Here is a 21882-nt window from a genome sequence, read left to right on the forward strand (position 1 = left end):
ACCTAGTCAGATGAGAGGCAGCAGGCAAAATTTCAGACAGGTCAGTTTGTTGGCAGGGGTCTTCAAAGAGCCCCCCATCCCCTTTGTGAGTCTGAGCATACATCCTCTTTTGGAGCAATTGATTTTGGGTTAAATTTTAGCAATAGTTCACCTTCTATATTCTATGCTTCCTGACTGAACACAGGGCTGGAATTTAAAATGCACATAAATACATCTGGCATATTCCTATAGCAGTGCATATTCATATCAGATGCCAAGATATCAGTTGTTGCAAAAGGTTTATAACCTTTTCAGCGTTTCTCACTTCCGCCTCCGGCAGGGAAGAGATGATGGTCCAGAACCTCAACTGGTGCAAATCAGTGGAACTTCACTGGCTGCAGTGGAACTACACTGGTTTATACCGGCTGAGGTCATGACCTGGTAACTCTAAGAATTCTGAAAATTCTTCAAAAGGATCTTTTTGTCCATCTGCTTATTCTACACTCATTATCATGGCATTTAATATTAATTGCCACAAGGGGTCATGTTTTACCCTCTTTGTGTGCTTGGAATTTTCACTGACATCGATGATAACTGGGCCATGGATTGCAGACAAGCAATGGCCCACTGTTTAGAAAGGACAGTGCCTCTCAGATAAGGAAGAATAGAAAGACCAAGCCTGTCACTACTTTCTGGGAGTACAATATTTCATTTCCTTCTAGTGACTCTACCTCTATCCCTTCATGTAATTTATTCCCAATTATTATAATACATGTAGATGTGTGTGGCTAAAGCCTCAGTAATTTCGTAACTATTCTGTGTATTGAAATGACTCTCTCCATTCCTGATGCATAAACATCGGTCTTTTGATCTTTTCATTTTCATACTTGGTTTTTTTGTTACATTGGTTTTTTGGTTTTGTTTTCATCCTGTTCTGGTGACTCACACCAATGCATGTTAAAATTCCTTAAAGTCTCCACTCTTGGGCAGCGAGATGCATCTCCTCATAATATATTAGCCTATAGGCAAGCAAATTCTTTTTATAACTGGCAGTATTCACCCTCATTACTTATGGTGTTTCTATCATTCATTCCTGACTGGTATTATTCCATGCAACTTCCAAATACCAACCCAGTTTATCATCCCTTTTTTATACTCCATTGAGCTTCAGCTTTACTTCTGATACAACAAACTATAATTTATTTTTTCTGCATGGAGACCAAAGTGCCCTTGACACTGATACCCAGTGCACTTTTTTAGGATTTGATCCAAATCCCATTGAAATCGACCGTCAACTGTAATGTATTTTGGATCAGGCCCTTATTCATCACCTTGTTTAATGCTATACATACTGAATTTTATCCACTAGATTCATCCTTTATGTTTAATCATCCAGACAAACTTTACTGGTATGATTCCAAAACTGTGTTATTTATATGGATTAATACTGACAATACTGGCAGGGCATGTATTATTCTTTGAAAGGTTTGATTCCAGCATCCCTGAAGACGGCCCGCGTTTCTTAGTGCTGTTATAATGGTCTTTCATTTCCAATCACTTTTTAAAAATAAAATCTTTTTCAAAGCAAGTTTTTGGCATTTGGCAGTAAAAGGGCAGGAGGGAAGGGCAGGGATAGTGTTATAAACATCTGCTCTCTATTTCCAGGGGAAGAACCTTTCTCCTATGTCATGCCCAAGTGGCTGGGCTTTGGATAGGGGTAGGGTGTTCACTTGGGATGGAGTCCTCCCTGTAGGGCCATGGAGGAGAGCAGAGCTGATCTGTGGGTCGTCCTGCAACCTGACTGCTGCAGTAACATCGGCATATGATTGGGGGATCTGCCACACCATCTCCCAAAGCCTCCAGTACAAAGGGGCATAGGGAACCCCACTCCCCACAGAGCTTGGTATTAAGGAGTAAGGACCAGAGATCCTCCACCCCAGCTTTGATGCAGACAGAAACCTCTGATCTCCAGTCCAGTAAAACATCTGCTTTTGAGGAAAGCAGCTTCCTTGTAAGTACTTTTAGGACCCTCTGTTTTGATGTATTTTTAAATTGTTCTCATTAAAAAAATGTACTTAGTGTTCTTATATTTTATTGACCTTGCTGCCCCCCGTGGGTGAAACCCTGACCCCACTGAAGTCAGTAGGAATGTTGCCATGGACTTCAACAGGGCCAGGATTTCACCCCATGAGTCTAACACGGCCCTGGGAGCAGCCATTTAAGACTCATGGGTATGTTCCAGTTCTCACCAGCAAGTGAAACAGTTAAATTGGAAGCGTTAGCCAGTTCCCAATTCAGCTATTGCCATTGTAAACGAGAATTGTAAATGTCTGGCAGACCACAAAACACTTCTTAAAGGGCAGCTAGGCATGATGTTTTTGTGTACAGGACGGCATTAGTTTCCTTTCCCTTTGAGACTCTGCTGTCTTCCCTCATCAGCTCAGACAGGTTTGTGTCAATTTGAACAGCTAAATCAGGGGCTTAATGCGCTCAAGATGTAGTTGTTTGAACAAAAACAAATCTCAAAGCAGCCCAACCAGACAAGCCCCATCACTAGAAGAAGAAGGCAGTTTCAGGCATACCGAGTGCCTCTTTGAAGTGCAGCTGGCTGAGAAGTGCTGGTGGACGTACTCCAAAGGAAATGATCACGTCACCCTCTGTGTTTATCAGCACCGGCCAGTCCCAGTTGGGTTTGGGAAGCTAAAAAGGAGCTGCAACTCCCCGATGGACTCAGAATGACGCTGAAGCACCGGGGCTGGCTCATCAGCATTCCAGAAGTAACTGGGGACAAGGCAGAGCCCGAAAAATGTTTTGTACAACACGCACTGCTAATTCCTTTCCAAGCCTGGCAAATTCAACACTGCTCACAATTGCCCCCTGGCAAGGAAATCACAGTTCTTCAGTTGAAACAAGAGCGACAAAGCAACTGGGGTCTAAACCAACTGTACCCACGCAGGAGAAAGAGCTGCTTGTCACCGTGGATGGTTCAGCGAAGGGCTCTGCTCGGCAGGCAGTCATTGTCACAAAAGAAAGCGCCATGGTAGAAGGTTTAAAGAATGAGTTTCGAAAACAGTACTGAGAATATTAGAATGCCACTGCATATGGCAATGGGATGTCCTCACCTGGGACAGTGTGTCCAGTTCTGGTCATCCGATCTCATAAACAGAAATAGGAAGGGTGAGGAAAGTGATCAGAGGCACGGACACACTGACGTGTCATGAAGCAACAGAAAAGTGCTCTCCATGGGCTCTCTGAGCAGGCAATGGCACTAGTGGACACACAGCCACAAAGAGTGGAATCCAGATTGGGAACAGCAGTGACTGCGGGGGAAGGGTGGGGCAGTGAGAGGGGAGGAAGGGGTCACCAGAGGCTCTGTAGCCAAAGCCAGGGAATCTGAATCCTTTACTGATGAGGGCACTGGCAGATGAAATCCACCTCCCAGATGTAATGCCACATTTCATCTCCTAGGGCAGTGGAGGGCAAACTACGGCCCGCAGGCCGGATCCGCCCCATCAGGGATTTCAATCCAGCCTGTGGGATTTCAATCTGGAGCCTGCACCCAGTACCCCTCCCATACCCCAACCCCCTGCCCTGAGCCCCTAACCCCCTGCCCTGAGCCCCTTGCCGCACCCCGCCTGCACCCAACCCTCCTGCCCTGAGCCCCGTCCTGCACCCCTACCCCCTGCCCTGAGCCCCCAACCCCCCTGCTCACTCTGCACCCCGCCTGCACTCCAACCTCTGCCCTGAGCCCCCAACCCCCTGCCCTGAGCCCCAAAACCCACTGCCCTGAGCCCGCTGTCACACCCAACACCCCTCCTGCACTCCAACCCCTGCCCTGAGCCTCCAATCCCCTGCCCTGAGCCCCCTGTTACACCCCACACCCCTCCTGCACCCCAACCCCTGCCCTGAGCCCCCAACCTCCTTGCCCTGAGCCCCCTGCTGCACCCTGCACCCCTTCTGCACTCCAACCCCTTCCCTGAGCCCCTTCATGCACACCACACCCCCTCCCACACCCCAATCCCCTGCCCTGAGCCCCGTGCCACACCCCACACCCCTCCTGCACCCCAACCCCTGCCCTGAGCCCCCTGCCGCACCCCTCCTGCACTCCAACCCCTGCCCTGAGCCCCCAACCCCCTGCTCTGAGCCCCCTGCTGCACCCCGCACCCCAACCCCCTGCCCTGAGCCCCCTGCCACACCCCGCACCCCTCCTGCACCCCAACCCCCTGCCCTGAGCCCCCTGCTGCACCCCGCACCCCTCCTGCACGCAACCCCCCTGCCCTGAGCCCCTTCCTGCACACCGCACCCCCCCCACACATCCCGCACTTCCACCCGCACCCCAACCCCCTGCCCCAGCCCTACATTCATGGCCCTGAATACAATTTCCCCACCCAGATGTGGCCCTCAGGCCAAAATGTTTGCCCACCCTTGTCCTAGGGTGAAGTCCTGGCCCCACTGAAGCCAACATGAATGTTGCCACTGGCTTCAATGGTGTCAGGATTTCACCCTGGTGAATAGGTGCTGCAAATCAGCCCCTTCAATGCTATTTTCCCCAAGTGCGGCAGTGAATGTAATGTGTATATGAAAGCAGCCTCACACTCACTTGTCTAGCCTTAAACCCCTTTTTCTGCTTTAAAAGAATCTCTGTCTTCTTTCCCTCAGCTGTGTGCACTTCTAAGGGATCCAGGACTGCCAATATCACACAAAAGACATTCTGCATTTGTTCTGTGAGTGCTTAGCCAGCTGAACTACTGCCATTAAAAGCTAACACCAAAAACAACTTATGAACTGCATCAATTTCCAACACTGTCGTGGAGAAAGAGTGTGTTTAGCACGCCCTCTTTTGCTGTGTGTCTTGGAATCACTTCCAAGCTCTGCTTGCTTCCAGAGATATTTTCTTAACCTCGTCAACAGACCTAGAGAGACATCATTAAAGTGGAGATTTTTCTTACCCGCCCAAGTTCTTTGTCCTCTAAAGCCAGCACTCCGGTGCTCTCTGTAAACAGCTTCACCTTCACTGCGGGAAGTGCGTGCGTTGTGGTAAAGTCACCTTGAGTGCCCCAGCTGTGAACACAACCACAGGGAAATGTTTAGAAACACGAGCAGGACAGTTGTGCTGTCACCTGGGTGTGTAAATGGTTAATATCATATGTCACGGTCTGGCTCACACACACACAAGTGATACAACTGTGTGAGTGACAATGTGTTAATTAACTTGCTAGGAAAATGCAAGATAGAAACTCAGAAATGTCATACTGGCTCTTCATGGAAGACAATGGAGTATGTGGAAGTAATACAAAATCAAGTTTGAAGAGAACTTTATTTATTTACATCTAGTTTGCCAATTAATAAAACAAAGCCCAATAATCAGCCTGCAGTGAATGTTTGTAGCATAGTTCTAGAGTAGAAGGATATTGGCTCTCTAAACACATAATGTCTGTAATGCTTTGTATCTGTTGTTCTAGTCTTCTCTATTGTAGCTTCCTCTTTTCATTTTTTGTTGCAAGTTAATTTTGCATTCCCAAAAGTTACTTAAGGATGAGTCCTGCCAGCTCTATTTACCCACAAAACAGGTTCAGTGTTGGTAGTGGCCGGGCTTGCCCATCCATAGACTCCAGCCTTAAACTGGAGTGGTCACCTCTGAGCAAGATTAGCTAACTAGGATGCCAAGGTGTGCTGATTTTGAGGATATGGAGGCCTATCCAAGTAAGAACTGGATGGAGACCACTAATTCATTATACAAAATCTACTAATCATCCATCAAATGGTAGCCTGGGTTTGAAAACAGCGACCTAAAAGTTAAATATCCCATATCTCATAAACAAACCCCATAGCCAACCAGTCCTTACATTACTCCCTAAAGTTCTGCAGTCACTGAAAGATCTATGGGTATGCAGACAACACGAACTAATTTCACAGAGCATGTGGATTTTCCCCTCAACATTCAGCAGAATCTTGCTAGTAACTAGCAGACCCACTGTAGATCATAACATTTTGTGAACTACTGAGTAATCAATAAATCACGGTTATCCCACTACAAAGTGTGCTGCCCTCATTCATTTTAACATGTGCAATTTAGTTTTATAGCTATTCATGACTTATAGAATACTAGTAAATATTTCCCTGATTTATACAATCCCCGTTAACTTACCTGGGGTTGGAGACCATAAAAGAGCCTGAACCAAAGTCAAATTCTTAGTAATGGGAGACTTCACCACAGCTCTGTTTCTGTTACTGATCTTTGTAAGGTGAGTCCACTGGCGTCTGTAGGGGAATTACTGGGTTTACAGATTAGTGGACAGAGATTTAATGAAGTTTTACTGCACAACTTTCTCCATTCAATTGTGCTTAATGTGTGCTCGTCCGCTTTTTCTCTCTCCAGATTTTGGACGGACAGGAAACTTTTCATCATAGACAGAATGGATTTTCAGTATTTTCACAGCTCATTTAATTTTGTCTTAGGAACTTTAAAACCGTGCTCCCATTTTTAAAAAATCAGTGCAGTTGCTGTTGCAAAAGTAGGCAGTTCCCTTTTCTCTCTTTTCCTTAATGTAGCACACAAAGCTCAATAAACCCTGACAAAGTATCCATATTATTGCTATTGTCCTTAAACAGACAGTTGTTATTTTAACAACATTATTTTCCAACTTTCTCTCTGGAAAAATCTACCAATTTTCTGAAACCGAGGCTACAATATTAGTAAAAACCCACTGGGAAGGTCACTGAGTTTTCTAAGGTTTGTCTACATGTGGATACTCAGGAAAAATAACCCAAATGATCTTTCAAAGTGGATTACTTAAACTGCACTAAATTCCTCTGTGAACATTTTTATTCAGAATTAAAGTGGCCTTCAATCAATTTAGTTTAAACCATTTTGGAAGTGAATTAAAATAAACCGAATTAAGGGCACTTTAATTCTGAAGACTAGTCACACAGGGATTTAACTAATCCATTGTCAATTCACACCTCTAGTTAATTCGAATTAATTGTCTTGCATGTCCCTGTGTAAACAAGCCCTCAGGCTTGCTGGCATATTCATGCACTTTGCATCATAACCCTGTACGGTCTATCTGCTCTGTTCTGTCACCTGGTAAGGAATTGGAACAGGAAAATCTCAAAAGATTTAGAAGTTAGTTGAAGAAAAACATTCAAATGTTTGACTCTGGATGCTTATCCAAAGTTAATTTTGTAAATCCATTGAGCTGGCAACCTTGTATGAATAGGCTTTTCTTGTGAACTTGCTGGTTCTGTCTGGTTCAATCCAGTTTGGAACTATTGCAAGAATAGCATTCTGCTTCCAGTTTCAGCAGAAACGAGGAAGTACAAAGGCAGGAAAAATAAACACCAAATACATAAAGATCTCGAACTTCAAAATATATTTAGTTTCAGTTACACTAGCTGGCTCTTAATTCACCTAGCTTTTTTCCTCCTATATGAATATGTAGGGCCCTACCAAATTCACAGCCATGAAAAATGCATCACGGAACGTGAAATCTGGTTTCCTTCCCACACCCTTCCACCCGTGAAATCTGGTCCTTGTTGTGGTTTTACCTTATACTATACAGATTTCACGGGGGAGACTAGTATTTCTCAAACTTGGGGGTCCTGTTCCAAAAGGGAGTTGCAGGGGAGTCACAAGGTTATTTTAGGGGGGGGTCGCAGTATTGCCACCCTTACTTTTGCGCTGCCTTCAGAGCTAGGTTGCTGGAGAGCGGCAGCTGTTGGCCGGATGCCCAGCTCTGAAGGCAGCGCCCCGCCAGCAGCAGCACAGAAGTAAGTGTGACAATACCATACCATGCCACCTTTACTTTTGCATTGCTGCCTTCAGAGGCGGGCGGACGGAGAGTAGTGGCTGCTGATTGACGGCCCAGCTCTGCCGGCAGCACTGCAGAAGTAAGGGTGGCGATACCATACCATGCCTTTCCTTACTTCTGAGCTGGGCTCCCGGCCAGCAACCGCCGCTCTCCAGCTGCGCCGCTCTCCAGCCGCCAGCATCAGCAGCGCAGAAGTAAGGGTAGCAGTACCGCAACACCCCCTACAATAATCTTGCAACCTCCTCTACAGCTCCTGTCTGGGTCAGGATCCCTACAATTACAACACCGTGAAATACCAGATTTAAATAGCTGAAATAATTAAATTTACGATTTTTAAAATCCTATGACCATGAAATTGACCAGAATGGACTGTGAATTTGGTAGGGCCCCATTAATATGGAATATAGAGTAGCAGAGAGGGAAGCAGAACTCTTGGGCTGTGTTTCTGAATGCCCTACCTGTACTGAGCACAGGGACGGCAGGTGAAGAACAGGGGTAAGCACTTAAACCAAAATACAGATGCTAGGTCTAATTTTAGGCCTATCAGAAAAGACCGTTGGTCTAAATTGTTTATTTCCTTGACAATATCTCACTGTATGCTTTAACTCCTAGAGTAGTAGCATTTTCCAAACTGCCAGGCAAGTGATTTCTTAGGACAACACAAATGCTCCATCTATCTGCAGTCTTCAGAGTATTAATCTGGTCCTCCCCTCAAACGTACACTGACATGTGAATGATGCAGTTATCATAGGATTAACTGATGTCACTAATTCACATAGATGAGTTTTCAGAAGTGGCTCTCCTTAAGCCTGAAATCTCAAAATTGCTTTTTCAGAGCTTTCTTGCCATATGGGATATTTCAAACTTTCACAGCTCTACCCTGTTTGCAGAGAAGTAGCAGCCTGTTCCATGACTATAGAACTGCTACATTTCTTGTACCAAAAAAGCCAAATAAGTAGCGATAAACATCAGCTGTATGGTCAAAACCATGTTGCAAATAATACCGGCTGTAATAAAGCGTTAACAGTTGTGTGTAATTTTTAAGTGATGACACATTATTAAAACAGGAGATAAAGGCTGCAACTTTCAGAACTGAGTGACTGATTTAATGAGATTTTAGCCATAATGTGTGTGCAGTTTTACATGGGTCACTCATGGCTGCACCTCTTAATCTGGGTCCCACTCAGTGGTGGATTTTAGTTGTAAATCTATTACCAGAAAGACACTTGGCTTTTCCAGGAACTAGGTTGTAGATCCTGGGAGAACTGATGGAGGAAGTCTGGCTGCCACAGAGATCAGCTGTATTAGAGACACTGCACAAACTATTTTTTTAGAATGTTTTTAGGAAATTATACTTGTCACTTTAAAATATTCTCTTCCCTGCATCAACACTGTTTGAGCAGCCACCTGCTTTAAGCTACCTCAAGGTATCAGCGAGCTCTGAGAACTGCTGCCATTGTAAGCTAAATGAGCCGTGGTGTTACAAGTGAAAACTGCACCAAAATACAGAGCTGCTATTGCTGCCAGTGAGAAACTGGAATGGGCTTGTCTAACTAGTTAAGAAAAGTTGTTTTTATTAGAAATCACCTTTTTAACAGGAGAAGTCTATCTGTACAACTCTTTACCTCTTATATCACTATTCTATATTGGCATAACTGATTCCAAAGAAGTTTGTAGGAACATGATGGAAAGACTATATAAATTATATCCAAAAATGACATTAAAAGAACATTATTAAGGTTGCAGAGTCAAGCACTCAAAAGTTAGGAAATACCAGAATTAAGGTTGCACAGACAACCTTAATTCAGCCCCCTTATGAACAGCAGAATGGCCGTACTGGGTCAGATGAATGGTCCATCTAGCCCAGTATCTCGTCTTCTGACAGTGGCCAATACCAGATGCTTCAGAGAGAATGAACACAAAAGGGCGATTATCGAGTGATCCATCCCGTTGTTGAGTCCCAGCTTTTGGCAGTCAGAGGTTTAGGGACACCCAGAGCATGGGGTTGCATCCCTGACCATCTTGACTAATAGCCATTGATGGACCTATCCTGCATGAACTTATCTAAGGCTAGGTCTACACTACAGCGGGGGGGTCGACCTAAGATACGCAACTTCAGCTATGTGAATAGCGTAGCTGAAGTTGTGTATTTTAGGTCGACTTACCTGGCTGTGAGGACAGCGGCAAGTCGACCGCTGCCGCGCCACCGTCGACTCCGCTGCCGCCTCTTGCCGTGGTGGATTTCCGGAGTCGACAGCAGAGCAATCAGGGATTGATTTTATCGCGTCTTCACTAGACGCGATAAGTCGATCCCCAATAGATCGATTGCTACCCGCCGATCCGGCGGGTAGTGAAGACGTGCCCTAATTCTTTTTTTAACCCAGTTATACTTCTGGCCTTTACAACATCCCCTGGCACCAAGTTCCACAGCTTGACTGTACATTGTGTGAAGAAATACTTGCTTTTGTTTGTTGTAATAACACTTCCTTATTTGCTTTCTCCAGACCATTCGTGATTTTATAGACCTCTATCATGTCCTCCCCCTTAGTTGTTTCTTTTTTAAGCTGAAAAGCCCCAGTCTTTTTAATCTCTCCTCCTATGGAAGCTGTTCATACCCCATATAATTTTTGCTGCCCGTCTTTATAAATTTTTCGAGATGGGGAGCCTAGAACTACACAGGAATTGAAGGTGTGGGTGTACCAGTAGGGTGACCAGATGTCCTGGTTTAATAGGGACTCTCCCGATATTTGGGGCTTTGTTTTATATAGGCGCCTGTTACCCCCCACCCCCTCTGTCCCGATTTTTCACACTTGTTATTTGGTCACCCTATGTACCACCGATTCACATAATGGCATTATGATATTTTCTGTTTTATTATCTGTCCCTTTCCTAATGGTTCCTCATATTCTGTTAGCTGAACATTGAGTGGACATTTTCAGAAAACAATCCACAATGACTCTAAGATCTCTTTCTTGAGTGGTAACAGATAATTTAGACCACATCATATTTTGCTTGTATAGCTGGGATTATTTTTTCCAGTGTCCATTACCTTGCATTTATCAACATTAAAAAGAAGAACAGGAGTACTTGTGGCACCTTAGAGACTAACAAATCTATTAGAGCATAAGCTTTCGTGGACTACAGCCCACTTCATAATATGCATCCGAAGAAGTGGGCTGTAGTCCACGAAAGCTTATGCTCTAATAAATTTGTTAGTCTCTAAGGTGCCACAAGTACTCCTGTTCTTCTTTTTGCAGATACAGACTAACACGGCTGCTACTCTGAAATTTATCAACATTGAATTTCATCTGCCATTTTGTTGCCCCGTCACCCACTTCAGTGAGATCCCTTTGTAACACTTCACCATCAGCTTTGGATGTATGTATTAGGATAGAGTCTTTAATTACATGATCACATAATATTTTTTTTCACAGCAACTGAAGACAGGGTCTTATAATGGGAATTATGGATCAACCTTAATTAATGAGCTCCGTCTACAACTATTTTTGCTATGAAGCATCCAAGAATGTCTCAGTCTTATTACTCTCTACTTATTTTTAGAGATTTTTCATCTACTCTAACGTATATGCAGGCACTCACCTGTAACATTTAGAATGATTTCCTATACTGAGAAAATATGTAGCGAATGGTGATAAGTATTAGTGGCAGTGTTATTGGCCCAATGCAGGTTAATGACTCCAGGAATATCCTGTGGATCAGTATCAGGAAAGGGTACCTCTTAACATGAGATTTTATAAGAATTCATCTAAAGTCTCATGGGGGCATAAACACAGCTAGCTGACATCTCAGCTGTGACAGCAAGCGACAGCACACTGGGTCTGAGCCACAGGAGGCAAGCAGAGAACGGGTTGATTATTCATGTGACCCAAAGGAGGGTTGGCTCACCTGAGACTCAAATCTCTGGTAAACAGCTTGCTGCTGCTCTAATCACTGTTTAGTCATTCCAACCCACACCAGGGAATCACTAGGACGCATCCGAGCCATTTTGTAGTGTACTCTTCTGGAAGAAACAGGGTGGTATTAGCTGGTGCCTGCCCATGAACACTTCAGATCAACAGTCAACCATCCAGTTGATCGGCACACTGTGTGTTCTCCTTTTGCCCAGGACTGCAGCTGGGCATTTGATTATCAGAAACAATGACCCCAGCCCAGCCTTTAGGTGTTAGAGATACAGGAATAGCTCATGTCCGTAAATGTTTGTTGAAACGCCAGCCAAACTCCTGGCACTGTAATGCAAATAAAACCAGCTAACCCTAATAGAACAAACTAATGCTCATGGAAACAAGAACATCAGTTAATTCTGGGCAATACTGCCATGAAATGAGTTATTGTGCCTTATTATTAAGGGAAATACTAAAAGACCGAAATGTCTTATTTTAGTATGAAAACCATGTTGTATTACACAATGACTGTGAAGATAGATCAAGCTTTTGTCTCTTCGATAAGGGCATTTTCTTGAATTTCCTTGCACTCCTTAATTAGCAATCACCACCTGTGGATCTCTGGGGAGAAGCCCAAACCATTTGGGGCCCATTGCTAATCCTTCCTGTAACTTTTGATGTTTTTCATGTGCTCAGTTTGGTTTACAAAACCCTATAGAACACTCAACAGCAGACTGTTTATATGAGTATCAAAGAACTTGCCCCTTTGAATAACAAAATCAATACACTAATCTAATCCTGACTGCAGTTGCTTCTCCCTAGAATGCCTGGCAGTGCATTTTGGCTTTGGCTATCAAGAGGAATATGCTCGTGACATTTCTCAGAACTCTTATAAAATTCAGCTTTGATTTAGAAAGACCACAAGCTAATGAAATTTGTGAAACGAAGTCTGTTCAACGGCTGCACTCCCATGTAGGTGATTTAGACCTGGATCCTTCAAACAGGTACATAAGTAACGTTACTCACATGAGTAGCCCCACTGACATAACTGAGTAAAGTTAAAGTTATTCCTTTGCAGGAGTGGGATAGATGCTCTAAACAAATACTGATTCAGTAGGGGTACAGAAATACAAAAATACAAAAATAACTGAAATATGAATTTGGGCCTTGTTTTTAATTTTAATAGCATTTTACTGCACATTTCTTGATGTTCTATATAGGACTGAGTCACCTCTTCCTATAGTAACATCCATGGGGAAAAAAAACAGTACTACCCCATTCCACATGGTCAAAAGTTATGAGTCAGGCCTCCAAAATCATGAGACTGCCTTAACAATCACGAGATTTTTACAAGAATAATTGTGGGGTTCTGTTTATTTGCCTTCTGGTGCTTGTGCCTTTAGGGTGCACATTTTCAAGCTTTTCCTTGCAACCAGGTCCAGAAACGTACTTTATTTTTTAATGGAAGCTGAGATTCTCACATTGTCACATGACTCCAGAAGCTGGAGCTTTACGAAAAAAACAACAAAAAAATAGAGAAAGTTGGCAATACTGGGAAACTCTGAAATATTCCCCTCAGAGATGCTCCTCCCTCATCACTCCTCCCTTTCTCCATCTCTGACACGCACACACACAGAGAGACTAAGGGTCCACCCAGAACTCAACAGAAGAAGGGAAGAAAAGAGAAATCAGAGGGAGGATCTGCAACCCCCCCCCTTCCCTCTCCAATTCCTGGCAGCCGATTTGCAAGGGACTCCTGACCATGGCTGCCCCCAGGAACCCCCTCAAAGGAGAATACTCACCAAGGAGGGGATGGGAAACAAGCTATATGGCCTAGGCTGTATCACCTTTTCTCCCTAACTTCTCCGGACTTTCTCCAATTTGTCCACATCTTTCCTGAAATGTGGCACCCAGAACTTGACACAGTACTCCAGTTGAGGCCTAATCAGAGCAGAGTAGAGTGAAAGAATTACTTCTTGTCTCTTGCTGACAACACTCAGAATGGTGTTTGCTTTTTTTTGCAACAGCGTTACCCTGTTGACTCATATTTAGCTTGTGATCCACTATGACCCCCACATCCCTTTCCACAGTACTCTTACCTAGGCAGTCCTTTCCCATCTTATGTGTGTGCAACTGACTGTTCCCTCCTAAGTGGAGTAATTTGCATTTGTCCTTATTGAATTTCATCCTATTTACTTCAGACCAGTTTCTCCAGTTTGTCCAGATCATTTTGAATTATAATCCTACCCTCCAAAGCACTTGTAACCCCTCCCAGCTTGGTATACAATAGTTTTTATTTAGTTTGTGAGCTCTTTAAGGCAGAGACTGTCTCTCACTGTGTGTTCGTACAGTACCTTGCACAATGAAGCCCCGATTTTGATTGGTCTCTAAGTGCTACTGTAATGCAAATAATACATAACAACACAACTGCAATGACCCCCTTTATGGGAACAGTTTGCCTATCTCAGGTTTAAAGTAGATTTGGATATTCTGATTATTATGTTTCTTGTCTATTAACTGGCAGATGAATGTGTGGTGAGCAGCGAGAGAAAGAAAAGATACATTCTCTTTTAAAGTCTACTAGACTTGATCACATATAATTTTTTTAATGTCAATCCCCTCTAAACCAAACCATTCTCTACATGCTTTGCTATTAGTCTATTGACAGGCCTAGCTAGTTATCCAGGGTTGATTCCTGGCACAGTGATATGAATCAGAGTTATGCTTATTCATTATTTATAGAAATCACAGGCTTCAACATAATGGCTAGATCAAGTTACAAGAATAATAATGGGAGAAAGCTCACTGTTATACCTTAAATAGAGATTGTGTAGACTCTGCCACGTACAGAAGCATATGAATGAAAGCACTGAATGCGTTCTCATGAGTATTAGTGTCTATGTTCTCTATTGTAAGGTCACAGGTAGAAGTGTTTTCTCTAGAGGAGCTTACAAACTAGAGGTGAATAGAAATGATGATTAAATCAGGCTATGTCAAAGGCAGCTGAGGAAACCTTGGGTTGGGTAATGTAAGTGGCCTCTCCTAGTGGTGCTCTAGAGCAAAGGACCTGGGCGGTCAACACATCCTGGACATCCTACTTCAGCACATTCTCTCTGCTGATTTCCTGGCATGAGATTAAGAGATAGTGTGCCTCTACTCCATGAGGTGGAAGTCAGCCACTGTGTGCATGGAAGGATAGGGGATATCGGGGTAAATGGATGCCCCAATGTGATTTAGGGATGTGATGAAAGCACTTTTGGCGCCATCTGGATGGCAGTATAGCTTACGTGTGGTGTTTTTGCTGTAAAGGTTAAACTAAGGGCCCACATTTTCCAAGCGTGGGAGCTGAAAGTATATATCACATTTGGTGGCACTTTATTGATGTAAAGTTCTGCCTGTGGTCCACAAGAGTATATGCAACAAAATCCTACTGAATTCCTAAAGATGTGGGCTGATTTTCAGATTAGCTGAGCACCCAACAGCTCCCAATGAAGTCTCTGAGGCATGCAAGATTCAGGTACCTTAAATCTAGACACCCAAGTTTGGAAGTGTTGGCCATGGGTGGTTGTTTTTTTCCATCTCCATGGCAAATATATATTTTTGAAAGGATAAGTTTGTTCTGGATTCATTCCTGCATAAAAATGTGCTATAACAATGAGCTTTGTGCCAAGGGAATAGCATTGCAGAATTGATTGACTATGAGATCTGTGTAGTGTGTAAAATGGGTTTGAGCATGGAGCCCAAAAGAATTAACTGTTTTAGCTGTAGCTCATTTAGCTATTAATAACTTTTTTTGGTAGCCACAAAATCATCGTTCCTTCGGTCTCTGGAACGACGCTACTACCTTGCTAGTGGTCTGAAGCTAATGTTATCAACCATAATCTAATATGCAGTGCACATGAACTGTGTCCTTAGAATGAATGCAAGTCATATTTCAGTCACATGAATTATGCCCTTATGCTGAACATCACTATGGCAACTAATGATATATCAGCTGCTACGCTAAATCCAGTTTCAAAGCACTTTTATTTTATTGACATTTTATTTTCTTGGCTTTACTGAGCATGAATGTATATGTACCACAGTGTCGTCAAAGGTTTGCTATGTATGTTTAATGACATTTACAAAGGTTTATTCCCTTTGTGGCTAATGCTGTTGTTCTCATGAAGGAAACCTAATGAAAATTACTGTTTGTATTTGGTTAGTAACATTTGCTGATAACATATGGTCTGGGAATGCTTCAGCAAATAAGAGGCTTTTAATAGTAAACAGAGTAATGAGTTCTGTAAAGCAGATGCTATGAAAATACACAGTGGAAGGTTGTGTGTGTGTGGGGGGGTGTTCTTACTTTTTCCCCCCACTTTCCCCCAAAGCACATTCATCCACTGACTTCTTCAGTTTCTCTGTTGGTGACAATGCATCATTTCTTTTTGGAAAAGGAGCACACATAAATAACAGTCTGTGGTTTTAAGCTGAAAGCAGAAAATAAGGCCATTTCCTGCTCTTCATGTTTAAAACATTTATTGAATCGCTGACAGATCCCACACGAGAACGCTTTGGGATGCTCATGGAACTATGGTGCTATAGATAATTTATTCCAAACCTCTGCTGCCAGACACTTTTGGCACTTTGATGCATCAGCATAAAAGATTAAGTGTACTTACCCTGGGTGGTATAGTGTGCCATCTAGTCGGAAAATTTCAGAGCAAAATCTACCAAGAAAATGACTCACTTAATCAGGGCTGTATTGAAAGCGCAGAACTAAAAAAGCCAAGTCATAGGAAATGATACTCTGAATGGAGCAAAGAAGAAAACCATGCTACTTTGTGAACGATATTTAAGGGAGGTGTAAATTATATCAGTTATTTATACTCCAGCATCCAGATTCCTTGGATCTAAAGGAAAATAAATCCCAGATGAGGGCAGGTGGTGGTTCTGGGTTGTCATGTGTGAGGCTTCCATTTGGGTGAGGGAGGATAGCGGTTCCTAGGAGGGTGGTGAAGCACTGGAAGGGTTACTTAGGGAGGTGGTGGAATCTCCATCCTTAGAGGTTTTTAAGGCCCGGCTTGACAAAGCCCTGACTGGGATTATTTAGTTGGGGTTGGTCCTGGTTTGAGCAGGGGGTTGGACTAGATGACCTCCTGAGGTCCCTTCCAACCCTGATCTTCTATGATTCTATGATATTTATTATTCTTCCTGGTAACTTTCCAATGCAGAAAATATTGTTTGATGCTTACAGTGGAGAAATATAAGATCTCATGGTCAGATTCTTAACTGGTATATATTAGCGTTGCTCCACTGATTTCAGATCTTTGATTCCAATGGAGCTGCACTGTGCATTTGAAATAAATAAGGAAAGTGGGGTAGTGTACATATAATGCTTAATAAAGAATACATTATAATATTTTATATAAATTAAGATCTGATTAAATGAGAGCAGAACAATTGAGGATTTTGAATGAGTGACAAGTTGCCGCACTTACTCCATTCCTGCTGATGTGTTCCAAGTGATACAATATTTATTTTATCTCCTTTGATTTCTGAAATGCACCTCTCCCATGCTCTGTCCTTTGTGTTTTGTTCAACATTTTAGAGGAGTGCTGAAGTGCGATTTATTTTTAGGATCTCTGATTCTGTGATGTCTATAATTTGTGATGCTAGGAACTGCCGAACATCTTGAGCAAGATAGGCAAAAAACAGTGGCTAAAGCTAGCTAATCTATATTTAGTCACATGGGGGCAGATTTTAAAAGTGCTGAGCACCCAACAATTTCCACTGACTTCAATGGGAGTTGCTGAATGTTCAGCACTTTTGAACATTGGATAACTTTATGTAGGTGCCTAGATATGGATGTAGGAGTTTAATTATATGATCCTATTTTTCAAATATCTCAATCCTGGAATGTGTTAATTAATGGAAATATCCCATCTCCTAGAACTGGAAGGGACCTTGAAAGGTCATTGAGTCCAGCCCCCTGCCTTCACTAGCAGGACCAAGTACTGATTTTGCCCCAGATCCCCAAGTGGCCCCCTCAGGGATTGAACTCACAACCCTGGGTTTAGCAGGCCATTGCTCAAACCACTGAGCTATCCCCCCACCCCCTTCTGAAGATTCTTCTGCTGCTTCCTGAATAGGGTAACCAGACACCCTGATATTACCGGGACCATCACGATCTTAGGGGCTTTGTCTTATATACACAACTATACCCCCACTCCAAAAAAAAAAGTGTCCCAATTTTTCACATTAACTATCTGGTCACTCTACCCCTGAATCTTCTGTGCTGTTGTTTTACTGCCTCCTCCAATTCCCCAATGAGCCTCTATTGCTTTTTCTGCTATTCCAGTGTTTCCCACTTGCTTCTCCCTGGGCCCTTCTTGTGCTCCTGCAGCTCTGTCCTCTGCTGCCCCAGTGCTTCGGTGTCCTTCCCCAGCCCTTTACTGTACTGCAGTAAGACATCCCTTTTGTAACTCATTTCTCCTTTTTACTGTTCAAAAACATAGCTGAGGTCCTGGAGGGACCAAACCTTTAAATCCGTGTGCTTTTTATGCTGCTGTGTTGTTCAGTTCGTTGCTCCTTGAGGATATCTGTGCTCACCTACGCAGGTGCTCATTTGGGGAGTGTTTTGCTTAGCCCAGTCTGAAGGCTTCTCTCTGGGTTCTATGGAGTTCTGCTCTACTACTTAACATCTCTCGAGTTAGTTCATTATTGAGTTCCTGGGAGACAAACTTCTAGGCATGATTCTGGTCTAAATGATACCAGTATATATCAGGAGTAATTGAACTTAATTCAATGGAGTCACAGGCATAACTGAACTCAGCATCTGGTCCTCTGAAGCAGTTATTGGTCCTTGGAGTCTCTGGCAAGAACAGACGGCTATTGACCAAGAAGGCTGTTTGGTCAGGTACTGGGGGCATAAAGGAGGAAGCAGCTGCTCCTCAGTGTTCGCACATAGTGTAAGTCTCACAAGTGAATCCACTTTGGAACACACATTCCACCAGGTTATCTTTTAACTATAGCTTCACGTAATGCTTTTAAAGATGCTTTATCCCCTAGGCCAGTGAAATGTAAAGCCTTTTGGCAGTGACTTGTCAAGCGACATTGCAGATTATAAATAAAGATAATTGGACTGTTAAAATGAAGATTGAAAATGTAAAAGCTGCCTCCAACATTATAATTAAGGGAAATAACACTGGGCAGAAATATCCAAAAATATCACTAAAAACAAACATGCCCATATCTCAGGACTGCAGGAGGGTTCAAAGTCTATTGGTAAGATTCTTGCAATAAAATTTTATCTGGCCTTATAGAGTGGTGGTGGGGGGAAATAGTGTCTCGGTCCTTATTCATAACTATCAGTGTTCATGGAACATAAGAAGGTGCACCTGACCCAGCATTACCTGTAGCCCTTCATTGTCTCTCTATCAGTTATTGACCAGGAGGGTGTTTTCTGCTTCATTGTTTTCTTTTAAAAGCCCTTTTCCAGAGAGCGTGAAACTTTCCCAACATCTTTGAGCAATCCGACAACAGAGTCACAAACACACACTAGAGTCTTAGAAGGGACCACTGGAAGCTGGAGCATAAGCTTCAGTGTTTCATTCTGGGATATTGTAGATGGTTGTTGCAATTTTTTATGTGTGTGTGTGTGACTTTGATGAAGACAAAAGATTCCAAGATGCAGAATTTTTTTTATCATTTTTAACATTATTTTTGTGGTAGCATCAGAGGGCCAACAGGATTGGGCCCTATTGTACCAGGATCTCGTCTGCTCAAGGGCAAGAGGCCAAAGCAGAGCATGAGATACGTATAACCAATGATGATTTTTTATAAAGTCCTTACTTCTCAGACTTCTGATAAACTTGGATCTCTCCAATGGGCCTGATGTTTTTCTGGCTTACTTTGGGTGCCTCAACTTATTGCTTTCCTTCCAGTCCTACAAATGATTTTCTTCTTTGCCTCCCCAGTGTGATTTTTTCCCCCATACCCGTAGATGTGCTCTAACGATGGCCAGATGATGCCCCACAGAGTAGCCCTTTCTCTCTTTCTCTCACACGTGCACACACTCTGATGTGAATCTCAGCCTTCCAGCACAGATGAAGGGAGAAAAGGTTGACCCACTTTTGGCCTCCCTGGCACCATTCTCCCCTTTATAGGACCACATAGACGGCTCTCTGTGGTGGTCAGATCCACATGGATGAAAGTTACGGAGGACTAGGGGAACTTGACTAGGGAGTGGATGATCATGAACTGAGATTTAAGGTCCCCAGAGAAGAGCAACAAAAAATGATTAAAGGTCTAGAAAACATGACCTATGAGGGAAGATTGAAAAAATTGTGTTTGTTTAATCTGGAGAAGAGAAGACTGAGGGGAGACATGATAACAGTTTTGCAAGTACATAAAAGGTTGTTACAAGGAGGAGGGAGAAAAATTGTTCTTCTTATCCTCTGAGAATAGGACAAGAAGCAATGGACTTAAATTGCAGCAAGGGAGGTTTAGTTTGGACATTAGGAAAAACTTCCTAACTGTCAGGGTGGTTAAGCACTGGAATAAATTGCCTAGGGAGGTTGTGGAACCTCCATCAGTGGAGATTTTTAAAAGCAGGTGGGACAAACACCTGTCAGGGATGGTCTATATAATATTTAGTCCTGCCATGAATACAGGGGACTTGACTAGATGAACTCTCGAGGTCCCTTCGAGTCCTAGGATTCTATATTGAGGAAGGCGTGTACACTGACCAGACTTGCATTAGTGAACCACTTGCTCTGCATCAATCATCAACTTTAATTTATGTCTGAGTCAGTTTAACAGCCAGTCCCTAGAGTTTACTACCAGACCAGGAGCTTTGCGTTGTGAATGTATAATATTCTGTGCACCTGCCCGCCCAGCTGGCTGGTCCATCATTTCCTGCCATCCTCCCAAATACACAGAATCACTTTTAAACTGATATTCACATTTCATGGAAAAGGGAATGTAAGTTGTGAGTGGAAGCAGATTCAGCCACTGTGAAATTCCTTCCTTATACATGTCCGTGGTTGGAGCAAAATTGGACAGGCCTTTAACAGGCATAATGTACCGCTCTGTGAAGTCTTGCAAAAATTAGAATGCGTTTTGATGAAAATTCTTGCAAGAAATTAAAGGGTATTTTGATCGACTGCAACTACTCCTCTGCCAATTCAAAATGGATGGAAAGCTGTTGCATTTCCTGAAACAAAACTTTCAGTCTTTGCACTATAACTGTGCAGCCATTTTAACTATAAAATTATCTGCCTGAAAAAACACCCTTGGACTTGGTTGTTTTGTCGGGATTCCATAGTGCAGGCTACTGACAAAATCAGTTTGGCTTATTATAAAGAAAGTAGTGAAATGATTATTATTGTACTAAATCACTCCTTTAGGACTCTAATAAAAGGGGTAAAATATTGTTCCTTTAATGGAGCTAAGAGTTAAGCTGTTATGCAAATTCGCTATGGGCTAGAATATCCTATATGCCATTATATTATACTTTTGTGGGGTTTACAGTCCAAAAGCATTTCACTTGAGATGTTGATGCAACCCAGTGGACTCAATAGGCATTCTGTTCTTCTCTTACTGAAGTTCGTACCAGAGGACTGTGGTTTTGTTTTAGAAGCCTGTTTCTCCACTGTCAGGAAGAATACCTTCATATGGCAAATTCAGTGCTTGAATTGCAGGGGGGAAAAGACGCTAATTCCCCCGCCGCCTAGAATCCATTTTTTTAGGTACTTATATGACATATCACCCTGGGATCTGAGTACTCCCTGTGTATTTACAAGTAATTTCTGACTATGTATGTAGGGAAAATAGTTTAGTTATATATTATAGACTTATAGAAAGAGACCTTCTAAAAACATTAAAATGTATTACTGGCACGCGAAACCTTAAATTAGAGTGAATAAATGAAGACTCGGCACACCACTTCTGAAAGGTTGCCGACCCCTGACTTACATGCTTGAAGTTAGGTTCATGCTTAAGTACCCTGCAGAACTGCAATCTTGTTCTGATCATAGATAAATCTCGTCATTCTTGTTCATTGTTAGAGCGAGCGCCGTAGTCTCGATCCAGTTCCCGTGACCATTCTGTCCAATAAAGGATGCTTCAACTCACTCCTTATCTCCCCACATAAGACTTGAACCTAATGGTCTCTAGTGTTTTAGGTCTTCTAAGTATGTAAAAAC

General features: G+C 43.0%; 1 protein-coding gene across 21 annotated transcripts in view; it reads right to left on the bottom strand.

Moving 5' to 3' along the window:
* CADPS (calcium dependent secretion activator) overlaps positions 1–21882 on the bottom strand; it is a 354315-nt gene that overhangs the window by 149712 nt on the left and 182721 nt on the right. For all 21 annotated transcript variants that reach the window (XM_065550658.1, XM_065550667.1, XM_065550661.1 and 18 more), the window contains exon 7: positions 4929–5040. In XM_065550658.1, coding sequence (XP_065406730.1) covers positions 4929–5040 — 112 coding nt within the window. The remainder of the gene's footprint in view (positions 1–4928; positions 5041–21882) is intronic.

Source organism: Chrysemys picta, chromosome 7 (genome assembly GCF_011386835.1).
Source record: "Chrysemys picta bellii isolate R12L10 chromosome 7, ASM1138683v2, whole genome shotgun sequence".
Taxonomy (NCBI): Eukaryota; Metazoa; Chordata; order Testudines; family Emydidae; genus Chrysemys; species Chrysemys picta.